At 38.0% G+C, this 27,851-nt stretch overlaps 2 protein-coding genes across 3 annotated transcripts; one reads left to right on the top strand and one right to left on the bottom strand.

Moving 5' to 3' along the window:
* Positions 1-4,558: 4,558 nt before the first annotated feature.
* On the bottom strand, positions 4,559-8,477 carry LOC18020448. Of its 2 annotated transcripts, none has more exons than XM_024157490.1 (6): positions 8,215-8,477; positions 7,456-7,617; positions 7,322-7,365; positions 5,736-7,220; positions 5,476-5,629; positions 4,559-5,385 (listed from the first exon to the last, which is right to left on the bottom strand). In XM_024157490.1, the coding sequence occupies exons 2-6, from the start codon at positions 7,604-7,606 to the stop codon at positions 4,682-4,684; spliced, it is 2,538 nt and encodes an 845-aa protein (XP_024013258.1). In that variant the 5' UTR covers positions 7,607-7,617; positions 8,215-8,477; the 3' UTR covers positions 4,559-4,681. The 2 variants fall into 2 exon arrangements, with proteins under 2 accessions (XP_024013258.1, XP_006403169.1); XM_006403106.2 differs by lacking the exon at positions 8,215-8,477 and adding an exon at positions 7,718-7,996.
* A 9,551-nt stretch (positions 8,478-18,028) lies between these two features.
* On the top strand, positions 18,029-19,264 carry LOC112087593. The gene has a single exon (XM_024157537.1). It carries the CDS (start codon positions 18,029-18,031, stop codon positions 19,262-19,264), a length of 1,236 nt encoding a protein of 411 aa, XP_024013305.1.
* Positions 19,265-27,851: the final 8,587 nt, after the last annotated feature.

The raw sequence follows: 27,851 nt of genomic DNA, 5'->3' as shown, positions 1-27,851 counted from the left end.
TTGGTTACAAGTATTGCACTGGCACTGAGGAGCACCGAGTCAGCTTGCCTTCACCATCAGTCCCGAGATTGTGTAACGGAGGACGTCCGCGATGGACTCCGGAACCCGATAATTTTCTGCCATCTGTACCTCGTCTACCATTCACCATTGGCCAATACATAGTGGCCAAGGCAAAACGCGATGCAGCTGCGGCCCGTGCTCACTTTCAGCCATCTGTTTCGACCGGCCACACCTCATCATCTACATCATCGCACACACATTATGATCTGGAGCGCAGAGTTGAGAGACAGGGACAACGCTTTGAGCGCGTTGTCAACTTCCTACAGGAGCAGCACCAGTTCGCAGACGACACATCGGAGGATGAGTGATTGATCAGCACTTCACTACCATCACGGTTCTATCATCATTTTCTTTTCTTTTATCTTAGTTTATTTTGTTTTTATTCACCATCTTCTCACCAACTTTTTTACACTGGGGACAATGTGATTTAAGTCTGGGGGAGGATGTTTATCCGTACTAATCATTTTCTTGCTTTTGCTTTTAAATTTCAAGCACTTTTTAAATTTTAATATGTAACCTATTCGACATTAAGTATTTTTCAGGAATGTTTGACGCAAAACTATTATGATTTAGACCTGCACACTTCTACACTATGCATGATAGCTCATTTGTGGTTAGCACTAGACTAGGCGGTAGCTAGAGTACTTGCACTACGAACTCCCACCAGAGGACTTCTATTCATGGAGATTCTTTCTGACAGGATATACTAGCTCATTTTATTTGACCTTAATATTGACATCTAATTTTCTCATCATTGATTTTAGGCAGGCATCGACATACACATCTAGGACGTCTTTTACCCTCACTTTTACCACTCTTTGTCGTCCTAGATGACTAGTTTATCTTTATCTGGTACCATACATTAAACCCAAAACCCTTGTTTTCAATCCTCATGCATTCTCTCTTTAGTTTATATCAGCAGATATGTGCAAAAACGTCGGAGAGAAGAGGAGCGACGCAGTTTTCAGTCACTCACAAAGAGTATCAGAAACCTCATAAAGCTTTACAAGACAGATATTAACTGGTAATTTCGTGCTCTCTAAGACTCTATATCTAAAGGTGTTCCCTCTCTTCAAAAAAAAAACGAATGAAAAGAGAGAGGAAAATAAAAAGCCTAATGAGTCTTAGATTGACGAAATTTGTGGAGCAACAAGCAACCACTATTCGTTTAAGGAGCTATGGTTTTGAAAGATTTACAAAAATCTAAGTCTGGGGGAGTTAGGAGAGAACCTGAGGAAGAAGACCAGGAATCTATGGCAAGAAGAAAGTGACTGAAAACTGTGGATACCTACAGCTTCACTCTCTCTTGCGGTTTTGCATAAAATCCTGCATCCTCCAGATCTTCAGGTAACCCGTAAACACTTTAAGCCTTACCCCTAGAATAATCCTTTTTGACACCTAGCCTAGATTGCCTTGCCTAGACTTTCTTTGATGAGAACCTCCGAGATTTTTAATGAATGTTAAGAGCTAGTTGACTGGAAGTTAGATATTAGTGCATAGATTTCTGCATGACGGATTAACGGACTAGTTATGCCTGTATTGCTAGTGAGAATTTTCTATGCTATTCCCGATTGATGCATACTGATTGATATTGGTCTAGAAGTTTGGTCTCTGAGATTTTTTTTAGTTCCTGTGTTTTCAAACCTCTCGCCGAGATTTAACATTTGTTTTGTTTGAGGACAAACAAAAGACTAAGTCTAGGGGAGTTGATAACACCGGATTTTGACCATTTTTATGGATCACTTTAATATCTTTTCAGGTGTTTTTACTCCATTTTCAAAGGTTTTCAAAGGATTTCTATGTTTCCGGATTTTAAAAGACTTTTCACGTAATCTGGGATAAAGAGGCACATATGGAACAAAAAGACTCTTTTGGATAAATGCAGATCGTCAGAACTCTCATGGAGACACGAAGACCTTCTCACCGTCTGATCACCCTCAAAATTGGACAACTTATGGAAGAATCAATCAGATTTCAAATGCACTTGGTTTGGAGACATTCCAACGGTTGGATCTCAAGATATTCCATTAGCCCCAGAGCCATTTGAAGACGGCCAGCAAGTCACGCGACCGCGGCCAACAGCCTATTTCCCGCGGTCAGAAGCCTCCTAACCGCGGCCAACCACCAAATCCCCGCGGTCACGTCACTCCCGACCGCGGCCATCAAGCTCCGAATTAAAGCCCATATTTCTGAAGCCCAAAGTCATTCTCAGCCTCAATTCTGGAACCCTAGAGACCATGGAGTATTGAAGACTATAAATACTTGTCATTTAGGTCGTTTTTAGGGAGAACCCTTCATACTTTACAGAAACCCTTTTCCTTTAGCCGTTTTTATGCGATTTTTGTAGAAAATTGTTCAAGTCCGAGTTCTTCAATAGAGAAGCTTTCTTCATCTCTTTTCTTTACTGTTTTTCATTACTTTTATTAAAACCAATGATGATGTCGACATCAGCTATGTCTGAGTAGATCCCAAGTTGGGCTTAGGGTTCCCGAAAGGGGCTCTCATAATCGATTAAGACATCTAGGTTTATAGATCTGGGATTTCGACCTGTTCTCTGTTTATTCTTGTTCTTATTGCATGTATGCTTGGTTGATCACCTAGTATCTGATCTAGATAGTTAGTGTTGCGAAAGTTTTCATTAAGTATCAGGCGGTTTTTCCGTAGGAGTGGAAACCTACCTGCGGTGAGATCGTGAGTATTGACGAGTCTTGTGCAGCTCTTGCGTTCTCTCCCTTCCAGGGCCAGAGTGGAAACCTACTGGTCAGGGTTACGAGAAACAGTTGGTTATGATCACGACAGTGATGTAGTCATACCGCCGTACTCTAGCTCTAGAACCACCTATATATCGATATCCGTCAATCCCAATCTATCCACCCTAGTGTCAAAACCGATTATGATCCCTTAGAGTTCCCAAAAGCCCAGCGTTTTTAGTCATAGTTTACAAACCAATCGATTTTTACTTGCTCATTTAGATCTGCTTTTCAATTGCCTTAGTTCGATATTTACTTGCTTTACTTGCTTTCTATTCAATTTTTCTACTTGCTTTTTAAGATAGATTTATTTGCTTTCTTTTGTTTTAGTTTAATTCGTGATAAACAACCAACCTTTAAAACCAATTTAGTCTAGACATAAAGTTAGAAACCGTAGAAGAATACCAGGCACACAAATCCCTGTGGATTCGATCCCTAAATACTACAACTGATTAGCTGTGCACTTGCGGCTTTCATTTGTTTTGTTAAGGGTAAAACTTGTTCATTCACGCAGTTGACACGACATCAGACTATCACTTTGTTCGGCAAATGGTCCAATCGCGCTTTCTTAAAGTAGCTCATGTCTCATCTAAAGACCAACTGGCTGATGTACTCACTAAGTTACTACTGCGTCCACTGCGTCCACGACTTGAAGATTTGAATTGCAAGATTGGGCTCTCCAACGGTCGCTCATCTTGAGGGGCGTATAAGAAATAAATATGGATACTTGAATATCTTGTCTATATTTAGAGAATCTCGTGTATTACTAGGGTTCTTCTCTTCCTCACGTATCTACTCTTGTATATATATGTTGTACTTATTCTCTTATAATGCAATACACAATACTCATTTTCTCAACACTCTACACACACTCTACCCACACTCTATATGATCGTACGCCTTATCCTGATCTGTTACTTAATCTATCATCTTTATTGCCATTATAAATAGCAGAATATTTTCATTAGTGTAAAGATATGAAAATCATTGTAAAGGTTCTGAAAGAATAGATAAAGCCAGTTCGACAATTTCAGATATCAAGTTTTATCATGACTTCGATCTGAAACCATTAATCAATATCGTTTCTAAAGCAAGCGATCTATAAGTTTTACCTAACAAAAATCTCTGAGCTCCCTCTTTATAAACACCGATTTATCCCTTATTACCGGAACAACACTCAATTATCGTTAAACTAAATTAAATATAATATTAGTTTCACATCGATCCAAAACCTTTATAAATAACAAGCCTAAGATAAGTATTAATAACCAAACACAAGTAACGATTTAACCGTCGATTTATAAGATACATGGAAAGTCAACTAAAGATTTGACTTCGTACTGAGCTGGCAAGGAGAAGGCAAAAATCTGACTCTTTTAGAGGGTTTTTGAGTTTATATAAGAGGAAATTTGTTATTTTCTTTCTTATCCACTTTGTTGCTCTTAATTCGGAGAAAGATAGATTATGTGAAGAAGCATTGTTGTTTCCATTTACATTCTTCTATTGATTAAGTTTGATGATTGATCAGAATGATAATCTACAAGCTTTATTAAAGACATGCTTTTATTTTTTTAAACTCAAATTTGTTCACACATTGGTCCATTTTAGTAGAGTGATGCAAGTAACAAAGACAAAAACCGTCCAGGAAGTGGTAGAGAAATACCTATTTATAACCCAAACGCAATAAATCAAAATTGAAATTGCAACAATCTTGAGAAGTTAGTATAAATATAGAGGCGATATCTACATAATATAACACTACTTCCCATTCTCATTCACCCAAAACAGAAACCAGACAAAGAAAAATACAATGTGAGATTCACCATATATTTATACACACGATAAGACCATATAATTTACATTTCATATGATTAACAAATACTTGGAATGAGTAATTTAGGTTCTTCAGACAAATCCATCAAAACCTCTTCCACTAATTCCTCCAGCAACTTTAACTCTAATTCCTCTCCCATGGAATCCTTTTCAAATCCCAAACTCTCCGGTGAACCAATCCCTGCAACTTCAATCCTCACCACTTTATTCACTGCTAAACTGCTCAAGTCTCCATCTTCATCCCACCACCGATCCTCCACTCTTCCTTTACCGGTTAAACATTCTTGCATCCGGTTTACTATATAAACCCGCAATGTCTTACCAGAGAGAGCCATGGGACTACTACGTGGTCCGAGATAGCTAGGTGTTAGCTCCAAGAGCAGTGAGTTCACGAGGTCAAACACAAGCTTCTTCACGTTTGATCCTAGTCTTTGATGTGAGTTTGCGTAGCTGTCTCTCAGAGATGGGTCTAATGGGCTTTCTACGGAATACCATTTAGACAAAAGACTGTCCAAGATTGACGATGACGATGACTCTGACTCTTCATCAAGATCAGCTGCTGATAAGAGTGTGTTGATGAGGAGACGCAAGTCTTCTTCCTCGTCTCTTGTGAAAGTAGGAGAGCGTTTTGATGAGTAGCACCGAGCTACTGTTGAGTCTTCGAATGAAAAGTTCCGACCAATGGAGCCTATCGGAGGCGATTTGCCTAGTAAGTTGGATCTCATGGACATCATCTCCGGTTCTGTTTTTCCAAGATGTTCCGGTTTAATAAGGAATCCATATGAAACGAGATAAGGAAAAAGAGTGAAGCTTTTTAGATGAAAAAGCTTACCAAGAGAAGCAGATGATCTATTCAAAACAGAGGAATTAAAAAAGATTCCATCATCCTCATCAAAAGAAGTTTCCAAGACCGATATTGGACTCGGCTCATCACGCCACTCGCTAGAGTTTCCAAAAGTTGTCGACTTTGCAATTGATAAGCCTCCCTGTTGAGACACAACATAAGGAAAAAAAATATATCTTTGTTCGTAAATACAATCCAACATATGAATGGATTAAAATCAGCAAATGTGTTATATATGATTACAATACCTCCTGAGAATTCATGCTTCTGGCAGAGAAGGATGCATCAAATTCACCATTAGAACGAGAATCCAGGATTTCAGAGTTTACTACTTGGGATTCCTCATCCTTACTGGCTTTCTTGTTTCTTGAGAACAGAAAGTTTGAGACTTTACCTTTCAGAGACCATTTCAAGCTCTTTGACTTTGTCAACTCCTCAGGAGCTTTGGTTTTGCCATGAAGGGCCTTGTGACCAACACTTGTCGATGATTCAGGGAGAGATTTTGACCTCGTAAGGCTTTTAAGAGGCTTGAACCTGCTTTGTTCATTACCAGCTAAGCAAGATGCAGACACTCTAGGATCCAGTTGTTCATTACCATCGTTTGCTTCTTCTTCTTCTTCTTCATTTCTAAGATCTGAAAGTGCAAGCATTTCACCTAAAGTACTATTAGCGCCTTTCTTCTCTACAACTTTGGCCTCCTGCAGATTCTCACTGGAAGTTGCCATCAATGCCCATCTTTCAGAAAGCCGTTTCTTGGCCTCTCTGCAGACTGATGACGACTCTGGAGAACCCGAGGCTCTGCTAAAGGGTGAAGAAGAAGAAAAAGGGCTCTCGTACTTGTTGATATAATCCCATGAATGCCGAGAAACAGGTGACATGATTTCAGATTCTGGATAGTCATCTTCAAATCGGTTAAGAGAACTATCGTCGTTGGAGAAGAGAGAAGAATGTAAAGCTTCTTCTCTAAGCATCTGTCTATTCACCCTCCTAGCCACATCATTTGACTCATCCACAGGTAAACCTCTTGGAGATGTTGGACATGATGAAGCCCTTGTGACATGGCTACTAGGTTTCAGAACAACTATTCGAGTTGATTGCTTTGTCGGATGTTCTTCTTCAACAGGCCAATTGAACAAATGAAGACCATTTTCACTCTTCATACAGTCTCCCAAAGAATCAATGGCTGCTTCATTTCCTAACTTTGCATCATCAATGAACTTTGAAGGCTTCAATATAGTGATCCGCTTTGACTTCTCTGGGGTTGGTGGTGCTTTGGACTTGAAACTTTGGAGATGGTGAGAGAAGAAGTTATTCGACTCCTGCAAAAACTCGAGGAACAACTCCTTGTTGGAACTCAAATACTCCATAGCTTCTTGAAACTCCTTGGAATGTCGAAGTTTATCGTCTGTAACCAAACGTTTGGCCTCCAAGAACTTTTCACGGACCAAGTCCATCTTCTTCTTGCTTAAATCTTCCCCAGGTTTCTGCCAAATCTCATAGACATCTTTATATTCCCCCTGGCTTAAAGATCTCTTTAGCCGAGACTTTGAGCTGTTACTCCTCTGAGCAATTCCATTAGGTTGTGGTGTCTGAGGAAAGGAATCAAGACCCATTAGCTTTGCAACCAAATTCGTCGAACCGAGCTTAAATTCAATTTCTTTCGACATTTCCTCTTCAAGAAGCTTCTTCATCGGTGTTCCATTGACTCCAAAGGTACAATCATTCCTCAAAGCCTGCACTCACACAATCAACATAAGAGATGAACAAGTTCTTATTAGATAAAACAAAAACAATCAAGAGAAAGCAATTGTCTTCACAGGTATAAGAAACTCACAACGTTATCCTCTATTTGATCAAATTGATTCCTCTTGATAGACCCTGTATCATCATCATCATCAATTTCAACATCATGCCTTAAAGACTAAAACTTTAAAACCCCAAAAGGTTAAGCGACAGAGGAAACCTAACCATCATCAAAGTAGGGTTTATCAGTGAGCAATTTCTTTCCATTACCAACTGTTCCAAAATCGAATAGATTAACCATCCGACCCAAACATCCTGGAATCTGTCTCCCAACGCCGTGAGGCTGATTAACGTTTCTTCTTCGGTTCCGATTCATTTTTTCAACGCCTGAAACATCAAACAATTAAGTTAACAAAGTTAAACAAATAAACTTTCTTAAGCAAGTCCAAGAAGAACCAATGAATAGTTTTAAGTACACAAGACAAACCAATAAGTTATTTAGAGGAGAAAGCTTGGGAATCGAAAAGAGACCCTTTGCTGAATTTTTGTGTTCTTACAAAAAGACTTGGAGTTTGAAAGAGATTATGAAGGAAAAAAAAAACAAAAATCTTGGGAAATAAAAGAAAAAATCTAGAGAATTAAGAGCAAATAAATTTCGTCGAATCAGAAGCATTAATGACACCAACTTTGGACCCTCGAATCAAAAATCATAAAGAAGTTAACTTCCAGTAGCGTTTACAAACGCAAACGTAGCAATTGCGCTACCGACACCACAAGAATTAAGAACTGAGAGAAAGAAAGAAAAAAGGCAAAAAGAGAGGCGAACTATCACGGAGAACGTTAAAAAGGGAAAGAGATCGGAAAAGAGCAAAAAATCAGGAAAAGTCTTAGCTTTTCTTCACCGAACATTTCGCAAAAAACAACTGATTAAAAAGTAGAATTAAAGTTTCCACGAAAACGTTTGCTTGAGTATAGAGTAAAAACCTCTCTGCAAGAATCTGCATTTCCCGGTGAAAAATCTGCCGGAGATTAGATTCGTCGGAGTGAAGGTCAGTTTTTTCGATTTTAGACGATAAAGATGGAAGCTTTTTGTTTTTTTTCAGTTGAGACTTTTGAGTCAAAGAAGAGTTTCACCGACGCAATGTCGGACGCGAAACGCGTAAGACTAAATGCGATTAAATTGAAGGCGACAGGTACGGAAGTGGATGATATAAAACGAGAGAGATAGAGAGAGAGTGTGTGTGTGTGTTGTGTTGTCCATGGATAATGGAGCAGGTAAAGGTTACGACTTTGGAACACAAAACAGAGTTAGGTTTTTTTTTCTTTTTATGAAACGCGTTTCTAATTATTATTGTATTAATAATTATTGATGTCGAAGATTTAATTATTTGGATGATTTACATACAATATAGGAATATTCAGATTTCCTTAAGCAGACCACGTTTGGACTAATATATGTTCAAACTGTTAATTTATTTTGTTTCTTATTTGAAACTAAAAATAAAAGTCTTACTCATGAATAATGATGTAGAAATAAATTGGAAAATTTTGGTCAAATTAAATTTATTTTCTATATACAACAAATACAGAAAAAATCGAATTGAATTAATTGTTAGGAGAAAATATAGTGAGAAACAAAATGAAACCAGAAAAGTAGGAATAGTTGGAATCATTGCGAGCTTATTAAGGCATGCAAAAAATTTAAATTTGAAATTTTTAGAGTGTCTTTCAACTATACGTTAATGGAATAATAATTATGAACCCATGCTTTCATGATTCTGCAAGAGATTTTATTATTTTTGTTTGTATTTATATATAATGCATTCCATTATTTTGTGGGGAATATCGTTTATTACCTATTTGATGGGCTTCGAATTTATTTGATAGGGTACAGACTACAGAGTTAGAGAAATCATTAAATCGTAGGGGCAAAAATGGAACTTAAAAATTCTTGGGCTACCGCATAATTATCTAGCAACTATAACAACTTGCTTAGTAAAGACTACATTATAGTTATAATAATTTCATGATTTATTATATCAATAGTACTATCTGTAAATACCAAATACTCTTCAATCATTGTAGCCTTTTCCTCAAAGTTTTTAAATCTCAAAAGCCTAAGAGGGAATACTCTTCAATCTTTGTTTTTTTTCTCGTACAACAAGAAGGACACACATTATCTCTTTCTCATATAGTTCAAAACTTCAAATCAACTTAATCATATGTTACAACCCCTTTTGTATGCGGTTTTCTTTATTTCTTTATTTTGGTCACCCACATTTTTAAATAAAGTTTCGGTAAAAAAATAGTTCCCAGGAACAAGTAGATTAATATTCAAAATCTATAGAATATCGAATATTATATTGTTGCAAACTATGAAAAATACTCGAATGTTAATTCCCTATCTGTACTTCCTAACTCTATTGTGAAGTCGAGCCATTTACCATTGTACCACCATAAATTATTTAATATTAGAATTTGTTATTGTATATGTATATGTGAGTAAAATTGTGGAGAATGTTAAGCTCTAAATCTATGTGATGATATGTTGTAGAGTGTGTTGTTGTCTTCATTTTAATATGAACTGTATTATAATAAAACCACCAACCCATCATGCATGGTATTTTGTTTACATATATATATATATATTTATATATTTATTTCAACTGTTGTAGCATAAATATACTATAGACTATATAGTATATTGTTTTCACCTATCATTCATGTCTCGGCAGGCAGCAACTATACGTCGCAATTTTTATTCTGCCATGAATCATATGTTTTGAATTATTTACATTTAAAAATAGAAAATTCTTAAACTAATATTAAAAGCTAGAATTCTCTTTGCTGGCACAAAGATTTGATGCTTATGTTGCTTTGTATAGCTGTGACTCTGAAACATTTTTCTTTTTGTTGGTTTAAAATGGCTTTGTAAACTGTAACGCTGGGAATGTTTATATAGATTGTCTCCAATTGTATACGAGCCTGACAATTCAATTTTGAGACGCTCAAAAGTCTATAGCCTTGTTACTGATCAATCTAACAGTTAGCAGATATTCGAGAAACGATCGAAATTATTGAGAATTAGTATTACAAAAAACAAAAACAGAAAACTATAATGACTCACACGTTGAACCAATATATGTCGGTTAAATCGATTTCTGCAGACCAACTATACAAAATCGATTTCTTGGGTTCATTGTTATAAAACTCTGATGTTCACTTGCTTTCGTTGAAGTTTCCTTCTTCAATTGTATCTTCAATATTGACTTTTTGTTCTTGCTTCATTTGATCATTGACTTAATTCGACGTTATAGAATCACTTGTTTTTCGCGGTGTGGCCTTAGTTATAACTAAGTAAACCAAATAAAATGTCTTAGAAAAAGAGATTGTCTCATAAAGATCGATCTTTCGTTTTAAATAGAAACACAGACATGAGACATATAACTTCTATATATGCATGTGGTTTATATTTTTTGTCGACAATCCATCTTTCTAAGGCATACGGTTTATATAGAACCGAGTTTATGTCCAAATCCTGAGATTTGTAGTCATTAGATACTAATAAGTGTATTTTTGCAATCAGCATGGAACATGGATGGTAATGTCAGACTAATTTAGTCGTGGCAGGCTCCCTCTCTTCTCTAGGTCTTTGTCGATCTTTCCTACGGAATATATTGTGATTCCATAAAGACCAGCACTAGGGATCAACTATGGAGAGCACTGGGAATGTTGCTGTTTATGATGACATAGACAATCACAGAACCAAGTTGACACATATACGATTATAATCAACACTGACGGCTTAACGAAGAAGAAAAAATCTGTCAATATCTAATCAAGAGTTTTATGCGGAAGCGTTTAAACCGAAAACATAGCTTAGTCCGGTTTAGCGATAAATATGATTCGGTATGATTTGAAAACGGATGCAGAGATCGGGGAAGAGATCACAGATGGAAATCAACCACTTATCACCGTTCAAATGCCTTTCTAATTGATCTCTCCAAGTTTTCTCTCTCTAAAACGTTTTCTCTCTCTTCTGTAATTTCTTTGTTTACCAACAGTCACAAACTGTTGTAAACAGACACAAAATTCTCTCTGCAATGTCTCATATATATACATATTGAAGATATACAATTTGAAGAGTCACAACTCTTCATATAGGGAAGTTATAAGAACCAATTTCTCATAACTACTGGTTTAATCAAACCAGTTTGGTATGCTGCCAAATCATGGGCACAAACCGACCATAAACCAATATCTCCCACTCGCACATGATAGGGAGCATAACAAGCATTGAAGAAATATTAGAGACTAAGCTTGAGAATCGTAAATTGGAAATCATATGGCAAATGAACCGTGCGACCCTTGCGAATACACCTACACTTGGGAGCTAAAATATGCACCTGTTAGGGATACATACAAGCTACAACCCTAAGAAAAAAAAAATTTGAATTTCAGCATGTCTCGCCGTTTCCCAAACTCATTTGTCTTTTATATCAGCCATAACATATCTTATCCCTAAAGCATATGTTGGACATTTTCTTACATCATTTGTTCACTATATACAAACTCCAGTTGAGTGATATAGTGGCTGGCCAGCAAACACATATGTCAATATAAAAACAAACAGTTTTCCCTTCCTTTCTCATGTCTATCGGATCTGAACTAACTGCTTTCCTAGCATGTTTCATAAGGCTAATTATTTCATCACTGTCGAAAAACATACTAAAGTAGCAAACATTAGCTCATCCCTTCAAAACATAGCCGAAGGTTCAAGGGTAACCTTGGAACCATAAATAAGTTAATAGGAATTCACATTGCAAGAGATAGGGATTATAAAAAAAAATATCACTTGCTTCCTATATGGTCGTATTAGCACATGTGGTATGACTCACATGCTATAGCGATTACCTCTTCTTTTAAGAGTATTGTCCTTTTGAATAAACCAAGCACCGCTATATGGATCAAGCTACTACCAGCTCGCTTTCTAGCGCCTGATTATGTATTTATCCAGCTATGCCAAATATTCATGATTTTGGGACAATCATGATCGATATTTGAAAAAAAATATCTCATCTTAACTTCTTATTAAGGCGACATTGATAAGTTATATAAAGCAAGCTCCCACTAGCGCCAAACTCATCACGTCTCATCTTAGCCTTTCACAAAGAAATCTAAGGCGATTGTTCATGTGAGTGAACCAATCTCTAACTTGGGGACACTTCTCAAAATTTATATGTAAGTATGCAAACTAAAAGAGACCATTGTAAAATGTTTGAAATATCCTTAGATATGTATTAAATATCAAACATAAATACAATGTCAAATAACAAAGCTCCATTATTACATACATCAAACTCTACGCAAACCTAACGCTCGAAGGAACACATCTCTAGGAATGGGCTTAGTAAATGGATCAGCGACCATCCTATGCGTAGATATGTACTTAAGGACCACTTCTTTCTTTGCCACAATGTCTCTAACGAAATTATTCTTAATTTCAATGTGTTTTGTCCTTCCATGATACTTGGAGTCCTTCATGTAAGCGATACAAGCTTGACTATCACAATGGATAGTCACAGGACACGAAGCCTCTCTTGTGACTTGTAAGCTCTCTAAGAACCTCCTTAGCCATACAGCCTCTTGAACTGATGCTGAACATGCAATGAACTCAGCTTCCATCGTGGATAATGCTGTACAAGACTGCTTTTTGCTACTCCAAGTAATAGCACCATCACTGAGTAAGAAAGCATATCCTGAAGTTGACCTACGCTCATCCAGATCGCCAGCCCAATCGGCATCTGTATAACCCGTCAAGCGTAAAATCACTTCCTTGATAACACAAGGAATAGTCCATTTTCCCCTTCAAGTATCTGAGGATCCTCTTCACTGCCATCCAGTGTTTCTTCCCGGGATTTGATTGGTAACGACTTACCAAACCAACCGAATAACAAATATCCGGCCGGGTGCACATCATGGCATACATCAAACTGCCTATAGCACTAGAGTATGGGACTCCTTCCATCTCTCTTTTCTCATCATCGGTCTTAGGGAACATATTACGGCTTAGGCCTTCACCTTTTGCGATTGGGGTTTCAATGGGATTACAGTCAAGCATCTTAAACCTTTCAAGGATTGTTAGAATGTAAAACTCTTGTGAAAGAGCCAGTAATTTCCTTGAACGGTCTCGGTGTATCTTAACACCAAGTATGTAATCAGGTTCTCCCATATCCTTCATCTCGAAATGAGATGATAACCATTGCTTAACGGTTATTAGAAACTCCATATCATTTCCAGCTAATAAGATGTCGTCAACATAAAGAGATAGAATTACAAAGGATTGTCCAGTACTCTTGACGTAGACACAATGGTCTTCACTAATCATCGTAAACTCATAAGATGTTATAGCTTGATGAAAACGAAGATACCATTGCCTAGAAGATTGTTTTAGGCCATATATTGAACGTCTGAGCTTACAAACTTTGTGCTCCTGGCCTTTTACAACAAACCCAGCAGGTTGTTGCATGTAAATATTTCTTCTAGTTCCCCGTTAAGAAACGCAGTCTTAACGTCCATCTGATGCAATTCTAAGTCTAGTCCGGCAACTATAGCTAGAATAAGGCAAATTGAGGCAAACCTCACCACAGGTGAAAACGTTTCCTCATAATCTATACCCTCCTGTTGGTTATATCCTTTCGCTACTAAGCGAGCCTTGTACCTATCTATGGATCCATCCGCCTTACGTTTGATCTTGAAAACCCATTTGTTTCCGATTGCTCGACGTTCAGGCGGAAGATCAACCAAGTCCCAGATATGGTTAACTTTCATAGATTCTAATTCTTCTCCTATTGCACTATTCCATTCAACTGAGTTTGGGCAAGAGAGAGCCTCTTGAACTGATCTAGGCTCTTGATTATCATGTAGAGCAACCATAAAAGCTTCCCCTTCAATCTCAAAACGACGTCTAGGAACTTTTCCACGGTTACTTCTACGTAGCTCAGACTCTTGTGCTTCCTCCATAGAGGAATCACCAACCAATGTCTCTCTCCTACTAAGTTGTGATAGTTCATGTGAACTTTCATCAACTTCCATGAATTGGTTAGTAGAAGGAACACTAGTTGTCTCTACTATCTCTTCGAGATGAAGCCCTTTATCAACCTCTCCCCTTCTAGGAAAATCATTTTCCAAGAACGTCACATCTCGTGATTCGATTTCTGTTACACTTCCATCTGATTGTTCGCCGATAAGGACATAACCTTTAGAATGCTCAGAGTATCTTATGAAGATACACTTCTTTCCTCTAGGACCCAATTTTCCATGAGGATGAAAAATATCGCGAACAAATGCTGCAGACCCCCAAGGTCTCAGATGCATTAGGTCGGGTTTTCTTCCCGTCCATAATTCATAAGGAGTAGTAGTAACAGATTTGGAGGGCACAAGGTTAAGTATATAGGCAGCAGTCAGTAATGCATCCCCCCAATATGAAATTGGAAGGTTAGCCTGCGCCATCATAGACCTAACCATTTCAAGAAGAGTTCGGTTTCTTCTTTCCGCTACACCATTTTGTTGTGGTGTATAAGGGGTAGTCAATTGTCTGACAATACCCTTTTCATCACACAGTCTTTTGAACTGTTCAGATAGATATTCACGACCTCGATCCGTTCTTAAACACTTGATCGTCCTTTCCAACTGATTCTCGACCAAAATGATATATCGTCTAAAGCACTCTAGTGCTTCTGACTTATGTGAAATTAGGAACACATACCCGAATCGAGTGAAATCATCTATAAAAGTGATGAAATATGAAGCTCCATGCCTCGCCCTCACATTCATCGGACCACATATGTCTGAATGAACTAATTGCAATGGAAATTCAGCTCTAGTCGCTTTTCCAAATGGTTTTCTTATTGCTTTTCCAGCCAAACATGGTTCACATGTGTCAAGATCAATTCAGGCTAGTGAACCTAGAAGACCTTCTCTAGCCAATCTATTCATTCGATTGACTCCAATGTGACCAAGTCTAGAATGCCACACATTCATTTCAACATTTTCAGAACTTGTGACATATGAAAAACAATTATCAACATTACTTCTAGTAGTAACATTTGTAGTACAATCAAGTACAATAAAACCATCACAAGCGTAACCAGAACCAAAGAACACAGACCCTAGAGAAATGTGCAAACACATGTCATGGAAGTTCAAACCAAATCCTAACTTAAGTAGAGCCAGAGACTAAGTCCCGACGGATTTCAGGAGCATACAAGACATCATGTAATATGAGAGTTTTTCCGCCACGCATGTGTAGCTGGCAAGTGCCGATACCCTGAACAGCAACTTTGGAGTTGTTTCCCACATACAACCATCTTGTACCTTTAGGCACCCGTCGGTACTCTACAAATGCTTCTCGACTTCTAGCTACGTGGTCTGTTGCTCCTGAGTCTACAATCCACGAAGGATGAGATTCTGTAAGCATTACACAACTAGAAACATAAGCATATTTGCAAGTAGAGTTTAAGGATAATACCTTCTTTGCCTCAGTGCATTCACGAGCAAAGTGACCCAATGAGCTACAGTTGTAGCACTTCATTTTGGTCTTATCCTTCTTGCCTCCACGCTTGCCACGCTTGGCATCTTTCTTTTGTCTCTTAAGTTCAGACTGGTAGGGTGCCTTGTGTCCCATGTTACATTTCTTGCGTTTCAAACCTGAGTTTGAATTCGTAAATTTGGCCTCGCTAAAGGATTTAGAAGCCTCTAAGCGTTCATCCTCTAACTCAAGATGACGTGATATATCTTCAAATGTTTTCACATTTTCATTGTGCGTCATCTAAACCTTCATATGGTCCCAACTTTCAGGCAACGAGCGGAGAACCGCTTGGACTTACTGTTCATTAGACATAATCTGACCAGCATTTTTGAGCTCTCTAATCATGTTTGACATGACTCTAAGATGCTGCCTCATCGATTGATTTGGGCGCTTCTTATAATCATTAAACCTTTGATTAAGTCTCCTAAGTTTGGTTGCCGATGTGGCACCAAACTTATCTTTCAAGGCCTCCCACATGCCTTTTGCAGTTTCGTACTCTTCAAACTCACACATGAGATCATCTTGCATACAACTCAACAATGTGATACGAGCGATGCTATTCTTTCTTTTCCAGACAACATATGTCTGCTGATCTTTCTCATGTTGAGCCGTAGTACCCTGCTCAGGCTCTTCCATGTGATGGAAAAGAGTCTCCTTAACCTCTTGCTCCTCGAGGACATACTGGACTTTCCGATACCAAATATCGTAATTGTCACCATCCAATTTGTCTCCTCGGTTGAGCTCAGCAATGATGTTCTTACAAGCAGACGACATACCTTTGAACATCTTAGAGACATTATTTCTTTGCATACTCTTAACATATAACATATAATTTTGCCATGAACACAAACTAATAGAAAATAACTCAATTTTGATATGAGATCGAGAGTTCACTATGTTCCCAATCATCACCCATATCAAAACTTTGTTATACTAAATTAATTTGTTCCATACAAAATTTTAAGTTCTAAACTAATCAGAACTCCCACTTGATCAAAGTATTTTATACAGAAATTAACAAATAAAATATGTATAAAAAAAATTGATCCAAAAAAAAAAATAGAAAAAAATAAAAAAAAATTGTCAAATTTTTTTTTTTGCGGGTATTGTTCATCATCTTCTTCAAAGAGATTGTTAAACAGCAAAAAATAATTTCGAAACTTTCAACCCTTATATCTCCCTAAATACGTAACCAAATCATGCGTTCTATATATCAGTCGAAAGATAATTTCAATATCTATGCACGGAAACTAAAATCACGTAATTCCGAATTATAGATAGAGAGATATGGACGAAACAATAGTTTTGGTTTTTCTCACTAATTTTCGAAATTCATGTAAACTATTGCGGTTCTCAAAGTGATATTTTCCAGAATCATTCAAGCCTATATGAAGAATATATATGCAAAGTTTCAATCCATTTCATTATTTATTCACGAATTCACCATTTTCAATCATTTAAGCATTAACCATTTTCTCCAATTCATCATGAACAAGTATGATTGACACATAACCGTTTTAATTCATGATTACTATGAACGTGTTCATTCCAGAACCGAATCCTAATGCTCTGCTACCAATGTAAGATTTTTATGCGGAAGCTTTCTCTCTCTAAAACGTTTTCTCTCTCCTCTGTAATTTCGTTGTTTACCAACAGTCACAAACTGTTGTAAACAGACACAAAATTCTCTCTGCATATAGGGAAGTTATAAGAACCAATTTCTCATAACTACTGGTTTAATCAAACCAGTTTGGTATGCTCCCAAATCATGGGCGCAAACCGACCATAAACCAATACACCTTCAATCCATTTGCTTGGAATGAATGTGAAGTGAGTTTTAGTTATTTTCTTCTTTTTTTACCACTTCTGCGTCCACCTCATACAAACTGACACTTTTATTTATTTATTTATTTGTCTCTTATTTTCTTTTACAAAATTAAGTTTGATCAAATGCAAGTTATTTCTTGTAATACTTTTAATCAAATATAAGAACAAGAGTAGCTCTATCGGTTGATCTTAGGTTGTCCTTGCAAGGAAACGTGATCATGATCATGTTTTGGGTTGAAGTCCCACCACAAATTGGAATGAGACTAGTTTACTTTGTTACGGTCTCTGATCCATGACACTATGGTTTTAACTGTTAACTTTTTAAGGTCCATAACTCATAGGTTACAAGTGGCGACAAAGGGAAATTGACATAACGAAAAAATGAAGCGAAAAAAAGCGACTCGTAAAGCGATTTCCAATAACGGTCATATTTCCCCCTCTGTGGGGCTTTTTCCGGCCACGATCTCCACGATAATGGGTTATCCATGTGCCGGTTTCACTCCGTGGTGCACGTCTTCCAGATTTTTCGATCTGCAAGCCACGTTCTCTTGCGGTTTCTCATCCAAACAGGGAGTTCGGAGTTTTGAATCTCGAAAACCGCCATGGCGCAAATCTTATATATTCTCTGTTCTTTTACAGTTTTCTTCTCAGATTCACTCCAAATTTCCAATGGGTGATAATCTTAGACAGAGAATGCAGAATATTAATCTCGGAATTGATGACGAACCAGTGCTCTTCCCTACGACGCTGCTCAATCAAGCCTCCACAACGAACCAGTTCTCTCTCGTGGTCGTGCCTCTCAATCCCAAAAAGCAAAATCTAAGAGCAATGATTTCCGCACTCCCTCGGGTTTGGGGACTTGAAGATGCAACTTCTGGTCGGATTATTGGACACAATCAACTCCAATTTCTCTTCCGATCTGAAGACATGATGAATCTGGTGCTACAACGTACTCCATGGTCCTTTGCCGATTGGATGGTGACAGTTCATCGTTGGATGCCAAACTTAACCGAGACCTCTCGTAAAATGTTACCATTCTGGATGCAGATCCGTGGTATACCAATCCAGTTCTTGTCCCGTCAGACGATAACCTTCATTGGCGACTTGTATGGTCAAGTTATTGGTGTCGATTTTGATGAAAATTCGACGCGTGTTGACTTTGTTCGTGTTCGGGTGCTGTGGAACTCTGATATTCCCCTGCGATTTCAGAGGATTTTTCAATTTGAGAATGGAATCAATACCATCCTCCGTTTCAAATTTGAGAGACTCCGCAATTTCTGCAAACGTTGTGGTTTGCTCTCTCACGACAAAAAGGATTGTCCTCTTCGCCTGGAAGATGGCGATTTCTCAGATTCCGATGGTGATGGTGATGATAATGGAGGGAATGATCCAGATCAAGGTCTTGCGATGGACAATTCTACAAACCCATCACCTCCTAACACCACAGTACTTAACACAATTCCCTCAACAACACCTCTTTCTACTGATGTGGTGGATCCTCTTATCTCCAATATCACTGAAGCGGCAACTCTGGAGGATATGCGTCTGAGAGCACTTCGATGGCAAGGGGGAAAGTCAGAGAAGATGAATATCAGGAGATGTTTGGTGATGATGTAGGCGTTAACAAGAGGAAGCGTCTAACGATAGGAGATGATCATTCTTCTCCGACTGCTCTTGATCTGGTGGACGTGTGCCCGATCAAGAAACGAGACTGTGGTGAGCCTTCTCAAAGCTCAAACCCAGGATCAGATGAAATAGACAGAGGCGCGGGGGCCCGGTACCCTCATTGTTCCCAATATGAAGATATGCTCCTGGAACATACAGGGGTTGTGTGGCTCACTGTCGGAGCCTCGTTTGAAAGAATTGTGTCGCAAGTTCAGTCCTGATTTGTTTTTTCTTATTGAAACTATGAATGTTACCGATGTTGTTCGTGATGTCGCCGTGTCATTAGGTTATCAGAATGTGTTTTGTGTCCCTCCCCTTGGTAGAAGTGGAGGATTAGCTATCATATGGAAGCAAGATGTGTCAGTTAGTCGTATTTATGAAGATGTAAGGCTTGTTGATCTTCTGGTCAGTTTTAATGGAATGGATTTCTACTTATCGTGTATCTATGGTCATCCTATTCAAAAACACCGTCATGAGCTTTGGGAATGCATTGAACGAATTGGGGTAACACGAGACGGGCCTTGGATGTTAATGGGGGATTTTAATGACATCCTTTCCAACGAGGAAAAGATTGGTGGTCCTGCTCGTGAAGAATGGACTTTTCAGAACCTCCGCAACATGTATACCACATGTGACTTGGTGGATCTTAGACATACGGGTGATCGGTTCTCATGGGTTGGACAACGTCATACACACACAGTCAAAGAATGCTTAGATAGAGTTGCTGTGAACTCAGAGTGGCTGGCTAGTTTCCCTGCATCTGAGACTGAGTTTTTAGGCCTTTAGGGTTCTGATCATAGACCGCTCCTCACTCGCATTGCAATTGTAACTTCATCAGCTCCTAAGCGTTTTCATTTTGACAAGCGCTTGATTCAAAACAAAGATTTCAAGCACTATGTGGCTGATGGCTGGAATTCGCTCAACCTGTCTCCCAACTGTTCTATTACAGACCAGATCAGAGAGTGCAGAAAATCTTTGTCACTTTGTCGTCGAAATTCATCAATAAATTCAGCAAAAAAGATTGAATCCTTGCAACTAGATCTTGATTTTGCTTTACAAAGTTTGGGATATAGGCGTTCTCTGATTCCTTCTCTGCAAAGGCAACTTGCAGCTGCTTACCGAGAAGAAGAATTGTATTGGAAAGCCAAAAGCCGTAATACTTGGTTATCAGTTGGGGATAGTAACACCAAATACTTCCATGCTTGCACTAAATCCAGATATGCAAGGAACAGATTGCATTCAATTCAAGATGCTACAGGGGGTATCTATAGAGGTGATAAGGACATTGGAATACATGCTGAGAAATTTTTCCAGAGTATTTATACCTCCTCCAAGAATCCAGTTCATGAAGTCTTGTTTAATGACTTCCAAGCTTCTGTAACTACGGATATGAATGATCATCTCACTCGGGAGTTCACTGATAAAGAGATTTTCGATGCCATTTGTTCAATTGGATCGGATAAATGCCCTGGTCCAGATGGTTTTACAGCCAGATTCTATCAAGAGTGTTGGGATATTGTAGGCACAGATGTTATAATGGAGGTACGTCGTTTCTTTGCTACAAGCTCTATGAGGCCTGGAGTTAATCATACTAATATATGTATGATCCCCAAGATTACAAAGCCCAATACTCTCTCTGATTATCGGCCAATAGGACTCTGCAATGTTCTATACAAAATAATCTCTAAACTCTTGGTGTTACGGCTAAAAACGCTTCTGCATCGGATTGTGTCTGAGGAACAAGCAGCGTTTATCCCAGGCAGGATGGTTTCTGATAATGTTCTTGTTGCAAATGAATTGATGCATTCTCTTAAGGCCAGGAAACGTGTGTCTAAGACATATATGGCTGTGAAGACTGATATAAGCAAGGCTTATGATCGTGTTGAATGGAATTTCTTGGAAAGAACTTTGCAGGCGTTTGGATTTTGCAATACCTGGGTTCAATGGATTATGGCTACAGTCAGAACCGTCAGTTACTCTATTTTGATTAATGGCAATCCAAAAGGAATGATTCACCCTGAAAGAGGCTTAAGACAAGGGGATCCATTGTCCCCTTATCTCTTTATACTTTGTGCAGATATACTCAGTCATCTCATCAAGCAAGGTGTTCGCCAGGGTAATATCAGAGGTATAAAGATTGGAAATGGGGTTCCTCCGATCACACATTTATTGTTTGCAGATGATTCTATCTTTTTCTGTCAAGCAAACAATCGGAATACAAAGGCTCTCAGAGATATCTTCTCGGTTTATGAAAGAAGTTCAGGGCAAATGATTAACACCTCTAAATCCATGATAACTTTTGGAAGTAGAATCCCTGGAGACTTACAGCAACGTCTGAAAAACATTTTAGACATACAAAACCAAGGCGGAGGGGGTAAATATCTAGGTTTGCCAGAACAGTTTGGGAGAAAGAAATCTGAAATGTTTAAGTACATTACAGATGCAGTTAAGAAAAGAACGTCTTCTTGGAGTTCGAAGCTTCTATCCCCTGCTGGAAAAGAGGTTCTGATTAAATCTGTTGCAGTCTCTATGCCAGTGTATTCTATGTCATGTTTTAAAGTACCATCAGGAGTTGTGAAAGAAATCTCAAGTCTCATTTCTAAATTTTGGTGGGAGAAAGAACAAGATAAATGTGGGATCTCATGGATTGCCTGGAAGAAACTACAGAAGTCTAAGAAGGATGGAGGATTGGGTTTCAAAGATCTAGAGAAGTTTAATGATGCACTTCTTGAAAAACAGGCCTGGAGACTACTTAAGTACCCAGATACACTCTTCGCCAGATTGTTTAAGGCAAAATACTATAACCATGGATCTCTGCTGGATGCTAAACCTCAACGATACCAATCTTATGGGTGGTCTTCAATATTGGTGGGGCTTGAGCTTCTCAAGAAAGGAATACGATACAACGTTGGTAATGGTACAGACATCAAAGTGTTTCAGGATAACTGGATCCCATCCGATCCCCCTCAGCCTGCAACCGGTTTACAAAATAATCAAATGCTGGTATCGGACCTTATTTCTATGACTTATGGTCATAAAAGATGGGATGATCATCGTCTGCAAATCGTGCCATTACAAGATCAAGTTCAGATCAAGAACATTTTCCTCTCTCAAGTACAAGCAAGGGATAAGATTATTTGGCACTACACGAAGGATGGAGAGTATTCTGTCAAAACTGGGTATTATTTGGCTCGTAAACTTGAGGATCCTGATAATAATCTCATCTTGCCACCCCATGGTGATCCTCTCTTAAAGAACAGAATCTGGAAGTTGAAACTAGTTCCCAAATTGAAACACTTCCTATGGAGGATACTTTCTAAGGCATTGGGTACTTCAACACGTCTCATTACTCGGGGTATTCAAGTGGATCCAACCTGTCATCGCTGTGGTTTGTCAGATGAAACTATCAACCATTTATTATTTGAATGCCCCTTCTCTCATATGACGTGGAGACTGAGTGGTCTACCGATTCCGTGTCTCTTTCAACCTTCATCAAACATGGAAGACAATTTCAAAATTCTGCTAGATCTTCAATCGGCTAATGGGCTAACAAAACAACAAAAACTTTTACCTTTCTGGCTGATGTGGCGCCTCTGGAAATCAAGAAACAACCTCCTCTTCAGAAAACAAATTCCAAACCCCTCAAGAGACGTCTTTATTGCTTTGGCAGATGTTAATGAATGGCTTCTTGCTAATACAGAGGATTCTACACCTACTCTTTCGGACACCTCAGAAAATCGTTCACATTCACAAGGATGGTGTATCCCTTGTACCGGCTTCCACAAGTGCAACTTTGATGCTGCTTTTGATCCTTCTTCAAAAATATCTTCAGGAGGTTGGATAGTTAGAGACGCTTATGGCAAACATTCTTATTGGGGAGCAATCCATCTTGGACTTTCAAACTCAGCTTTAGAAGCGGAAGGAAAGGCCTTATTGACGGCTATGCAGAATACATACATGCGGGGATATCGTGATGTTATTTTTGAAGGGGATTGCCAAAACTTAATCGATATTCTTAAGGACCAAGGTCAAGACTATGCTATTCATAATCTCTGCATGGAGATCAAGCTCTGGGGATCCAAATTCAACTGCTTACGATATAATTCAGTGCCGCGTCAACACAATATACCTGCTCACCACTTGACCAAAGCTCTTCCTGTTGGCTCATCTTTTTATTCAAGTAGTACTAATCCGCCTTTATGGTTGTCTGTTCTTCTCAAAAACGATTATGTATTTGCTTACAATAGTCAGTAGTATAAGTTTTATTTCGCCGAAAAAAAAAAAAAACTCATAGGTTACAAAACAAAATAAATAAATAAATAAAAAATGAAATTCGTATTGTTCTTAAGGTTACAGAACCGCTCTTCGAGCCTAGTCTTGCAGTATGACGGTAATACAGTGGATTTTGCTATATGAAATAGCTATGCGCTTAGTTACAGATTGCACCCAAGGTAAACGAAGCGATATTATTCGTATAATTGAGATATCTGTTGGAGATTTAAGTGTTACAAATATTTTAGTGAATTATTATAACTCTGGAGAATATGGTTATTCTCCAAATATTGTAACTCTTGAGAATATATTTATTCTCCAAACATTGCAACTTTTGAGAATATGGTTATTCTTCAAACATTGCAACTTTTAAGAATATGGTTATTCTCCAAACATTACTCTTGAGTTTTATTGGTTATTTTGAACCATTGCAACTGTTGGGACTATGGTTATTTTAAACCATTGCAACTGTTGGGATTATGGTTATTTTGAACCATTGCAACTATTCTTTGTACCCCTGGAAACTCTATAAAAGGTAGAAAAATCTTTGGAGAGATGAAATAAAAAATGTTTTTGCAAACTACAATCATAAAACAACATAATAACAAAGCACATAAAAACTTTTTGTGTATCTCTTGTATCTTAGCCTAGAACAAGAGGAAAGCTTTGATTGCCTTATCCTACAAGGGATTTCGTGTAACTCAAAGCTTTGATAAAGGTCGAAATACTCTTTAAGGAAAGTGCTTCGTACATGATTCAATCATTATCCAAGTTCACAATTTATCAAGTTCAGGGTTCAACCACAACATTCTTAAAGAGTATTTACTTGTGAACTATGGCTGGTGTATCTGTGCGAGAGATGACGTCTAAGTTTGGAAAGTTAGAAAAATTTGAAGGAATAGATTTCAGAAGATGCACTTTCTCCTCACGACGCTTAATGTAGCATATGTTCTGAGCATGCCAATGCCTACTGTACCAAAAGATGCAGAGAACAAGTCTTTGGAGGATACAAGGAAGCAACTTAAATGGGAAAACGACGATTACATATGCCGTGGCCATATTCTCAACGGTATGTCGGATTCACTCTTTGATGTCTATTAGAATGTCGAGTCCGCAAAAGAGTTGTGGGATTCATTAGAATCAAAGTACATGGCCGATGATGCTTCTAGTAAGAAGTTCCTCGTAAGTAATTTTAGTAATTACAAGATGTTTGATTTTAGGCCTGTTATGGAGTAGTATAATGAACTACTCTGTATCCTAGGGTAATTCACCCAACACAACATGAAGATGGATGGATCCATCTCGGTGTCGAGTATTATCGACAAGTTACCACCTTCATAGAAAGATTTCAAACACATGTTGAAACACAAAAAGGAAGAGTTGTCTCTTGTACAATTTGGTAGCCACTTGCGTATAGAGGAATCTCTAAGAGTGCAAGAGGGAGGAAAACCTAATAAAGAGGTTGGTTATTCTTCCATTAATATGATGGAAGAAAGTGGGAGTTCTAAGAAAAATAAGGGGAAGAAACGCTCCTTTAACAACAACACTAACAGTGGCTTTAACAAAAGGCTTAAGAGCGTTTGTTGGATTTGTAACAAGCCGTATCATTTCAAACGTGACTGTCGGACAGCGAATGATAAGAATAAAATGGGACAAAACCATTTGGGCCAAGTGTCTAAGGACCAAAGCCCATTTTCTCATCAAGGTCAGATTTCTGTTATTGATTCATATTCAAAAGTGAATTATGTATCAAAGATTTCTGAGGCATTTTATGTGCAGGATGATGAAGTGTCATGGTGGATTGACTCGGGTGCAACAACACATGTTTGCAAGGATCGTGGCTGGTTCAAGTCATATGAACCGGTTCAAGATGGGTCCATACTTCATATGGGCAACGAGTCAACCGCTCTTATCCTAGGCCGTGGAAAAGTGGTGTTAGAATTTAGTTATGGGAAAACTCTTGATCTTAAAGATGTACTTCATGTACCCGGAATTAGGAAAAACTTATTCTCTGGTAGTGTTCTAAATAAATGTGGATACAAACAAGTGTATGAATCTGATAAGTATATCTTATCGAAGTGTGGTGTATTTGTTGAATTTGGATATTTCTGTAATGGCATGTTTATGCTTAATATTAATAAAGTTATCAATTCTATTTATATGGCATATTCTAGCAAAGTAGATACTTCTCTATGGCATGCAAGATTAGGTCATGTACATTATAACGTATGATTGAAATGTCTAAAGAAGGTTTGATTCCTACTGTTGACATGAATATAGAGAAGTGTAGTACTTGCATGTTGACAAAGATAGTTATACAACCATTTAAGAGTATAGAAAGAAATTATGTGGTGCTTGGACTTATACATAGTGATCTATGTGATTTGCATGCTACACCATCTTTAGGAAACAAGAAGTATTTCATCACATTCATTGATGATCATACTCGGTTTTGTTATGTATATATATTGCATTTTAAAGATGAGGCCCTAGATAAATTTAAGGTTTATAAAACTGAGGTTGAATTGCAACAAAATGACTTGATTAAGATATTACGCACTGATAGAGGTGGAGAATATTATGATCCTGTGTATTTCCAGTCCGTAGGCATTATACATGAGACTACGGCTCCATATACACTACAACAAAATGGTGTATCTGAGAGGAAAATAGAATCCTAAAGGAAATGGTTAATTCCATGTTATCTTACTCAGGATTAAGTAACGGATTTTGGGGTGAAGCCATGTTAACGGCGTGCTATTTATTAAATAGGAGTCCTAATAAAAGGAATAAAGTTACTCCATATGAACTTTGGTACAAAAAGAAACCAAACTTGAACTACCTCCGAGTTTGGGGTTGTAGGGCGGTCATTAGATTACCCCAACCCAAAATTAAAACTTTAGGGGAAAGAGGTATTGATTGCATTTTTATTGGATATGCGGAGCATTCCAAGGCTTATAGGTTTTATGTCATAGAACATAATGATTCTATACCGGTTCACACGGTAATTGAATCAAGAGATGCAATATTTGATGAGACTCGTTTTTCATCTATACCTAGACCAAAGGATTTAGTTCCTAGTTCAAGTTCTGTTGTGTCAGTTAACAAGTCACATGTGCTCCGTAAGAGCAAACGAGGAAGAATCAAAAAATCATTTGGTCCAGATTTTCAACTTTATTTAGTTGAAGGGTCTAAAGATGAGACTGGTTTCCAATACTCATACTGTTATTTTTTTGATGAGGACCCTAGGACTTTTGATGAGGCTATGAAGTCTCAAGATGTTGCATTTTGGAAAGAAGCGGTAAATGATGAGATGGACTCTATCATGGGAAACAACACATGGGTCTTAACAGATCTCCCACTCAGTTGCAAGCCTTTGGGCTGCAAGTGGATCTTCAAAAAGAAGATGAAAATCGATGGAACAATTGATAAGTTTAAAGCTCGATTGGTTATCCAAGGCTTTAAACAAAGGGAAAGTATTGATTATTTTGATACATATGCCCCTGTTGTTAGGATCTCTTCTATAAGATTATTGATTGCTTTGGCAGCTATTAATAATCTTGTAATTCAATAAATGGATGTCAAGACAGCATTCTTAAATGGTGTATTAGAAGAAGATGTATATATGAAACACCCTGAAGGGTTTATCATGCCTGGTAATGAGGATAAAGTGTGTAAGTTGAAAAAGTCATTGTATGGGCTAAAGCAAGCACCTAAACAGTGGCATCAAAGATTTGATGAGGTTGTCTTGTCGAATGGATTCAAGTTAAATCAGTCAGACAAGTGTTTATATAGCAAATTTGATGAGTCCAATAATGGAGTAATCATTTGCTTATATGTTGATGACATGTTGATCTTTGGCACCGACCTTAGACAAGTAGAGCTTACCAAAGCATTTTTGTCATCAAGTTTTGCCATGAAAGACATGGGGGAGGCGGACGTGATTCTTGGAATTAGAATCAAGCGTGAAAACAAAGGACTATCTTTAACACAATCTCATTACATTGAGAAAGTGCTTAAGAGGTTCAATTGTGAGAATTTTTTTCCAATAAACACTCCCATGGATGTGAGTGTTAAGCTTATGCCCAACACGGGACAAGCGATATCACAACTCGAATACTCACAAGTAATTGGCTGCTTAATGTATGCCATGACAAGCACTAGACCGGATATAGCTTATGCGGTAGGAAGATTGAGTAGATATACTAGTAACCCTAGTACTCATCATTGGAAAGCTTTAAGAAAAGTGCTTAAGTATTTGAAAGGA

Source organism: Eutrema salsugineum, unplaced genomic scaffold (assembly GCF_000478725.1).
Source record: "Eutrema salsugineum unplaced genomic scaffold, Eutsalg1_0 scaffold_17, whole genome shotgun sequence".
In the NCBI taxonomy this organism is placed as follows: domain Eukaryota; kingdom Viridiplantae; phylum Streptophyta; class Magnoliopsida; order Brassicales; family Brassicaceae; genus Eutrema; species Eutrema salsugineum.
The sequence above is the reverse complement of the archived record's forward strand: the minus strand, read 5'-3'. Positions and strand labels throughout refer to the sequence as shown.

Excerpts from the sequence above, each read along its gene's own strand:
- LOC112087593 (XM_024157537.1), top strand. The coding sequence starts at position 18,029 with ATGAAGCGAAAAAAAGCGACTCGTAAAGCGATTTCCAATAACGGTCAT.
- LOC18020448 (XM_024157490.1), bottom strand. The coding sequence starts at position 7,606 with ATGAATCGGAACCGAAGAAGAAACGTTAATCAGCCTCACGGCGTTGGG. Across the intron at positions 7,366-7,455 it reads TAAACCCTACTTTGATGATG|GGTCTATCAAGAGGAATCAA; the intron begins GTTAGGTTTCCT and ends ATGATGATACAG. Across the intron at positions 7,221-7,321 it reads ATCAAATAGAGGATAACGTT|GCTTTGAGGAATGATTGTAC; the intron begins GTGAGTTTCTTA and ends GTGTGAGTGCAG.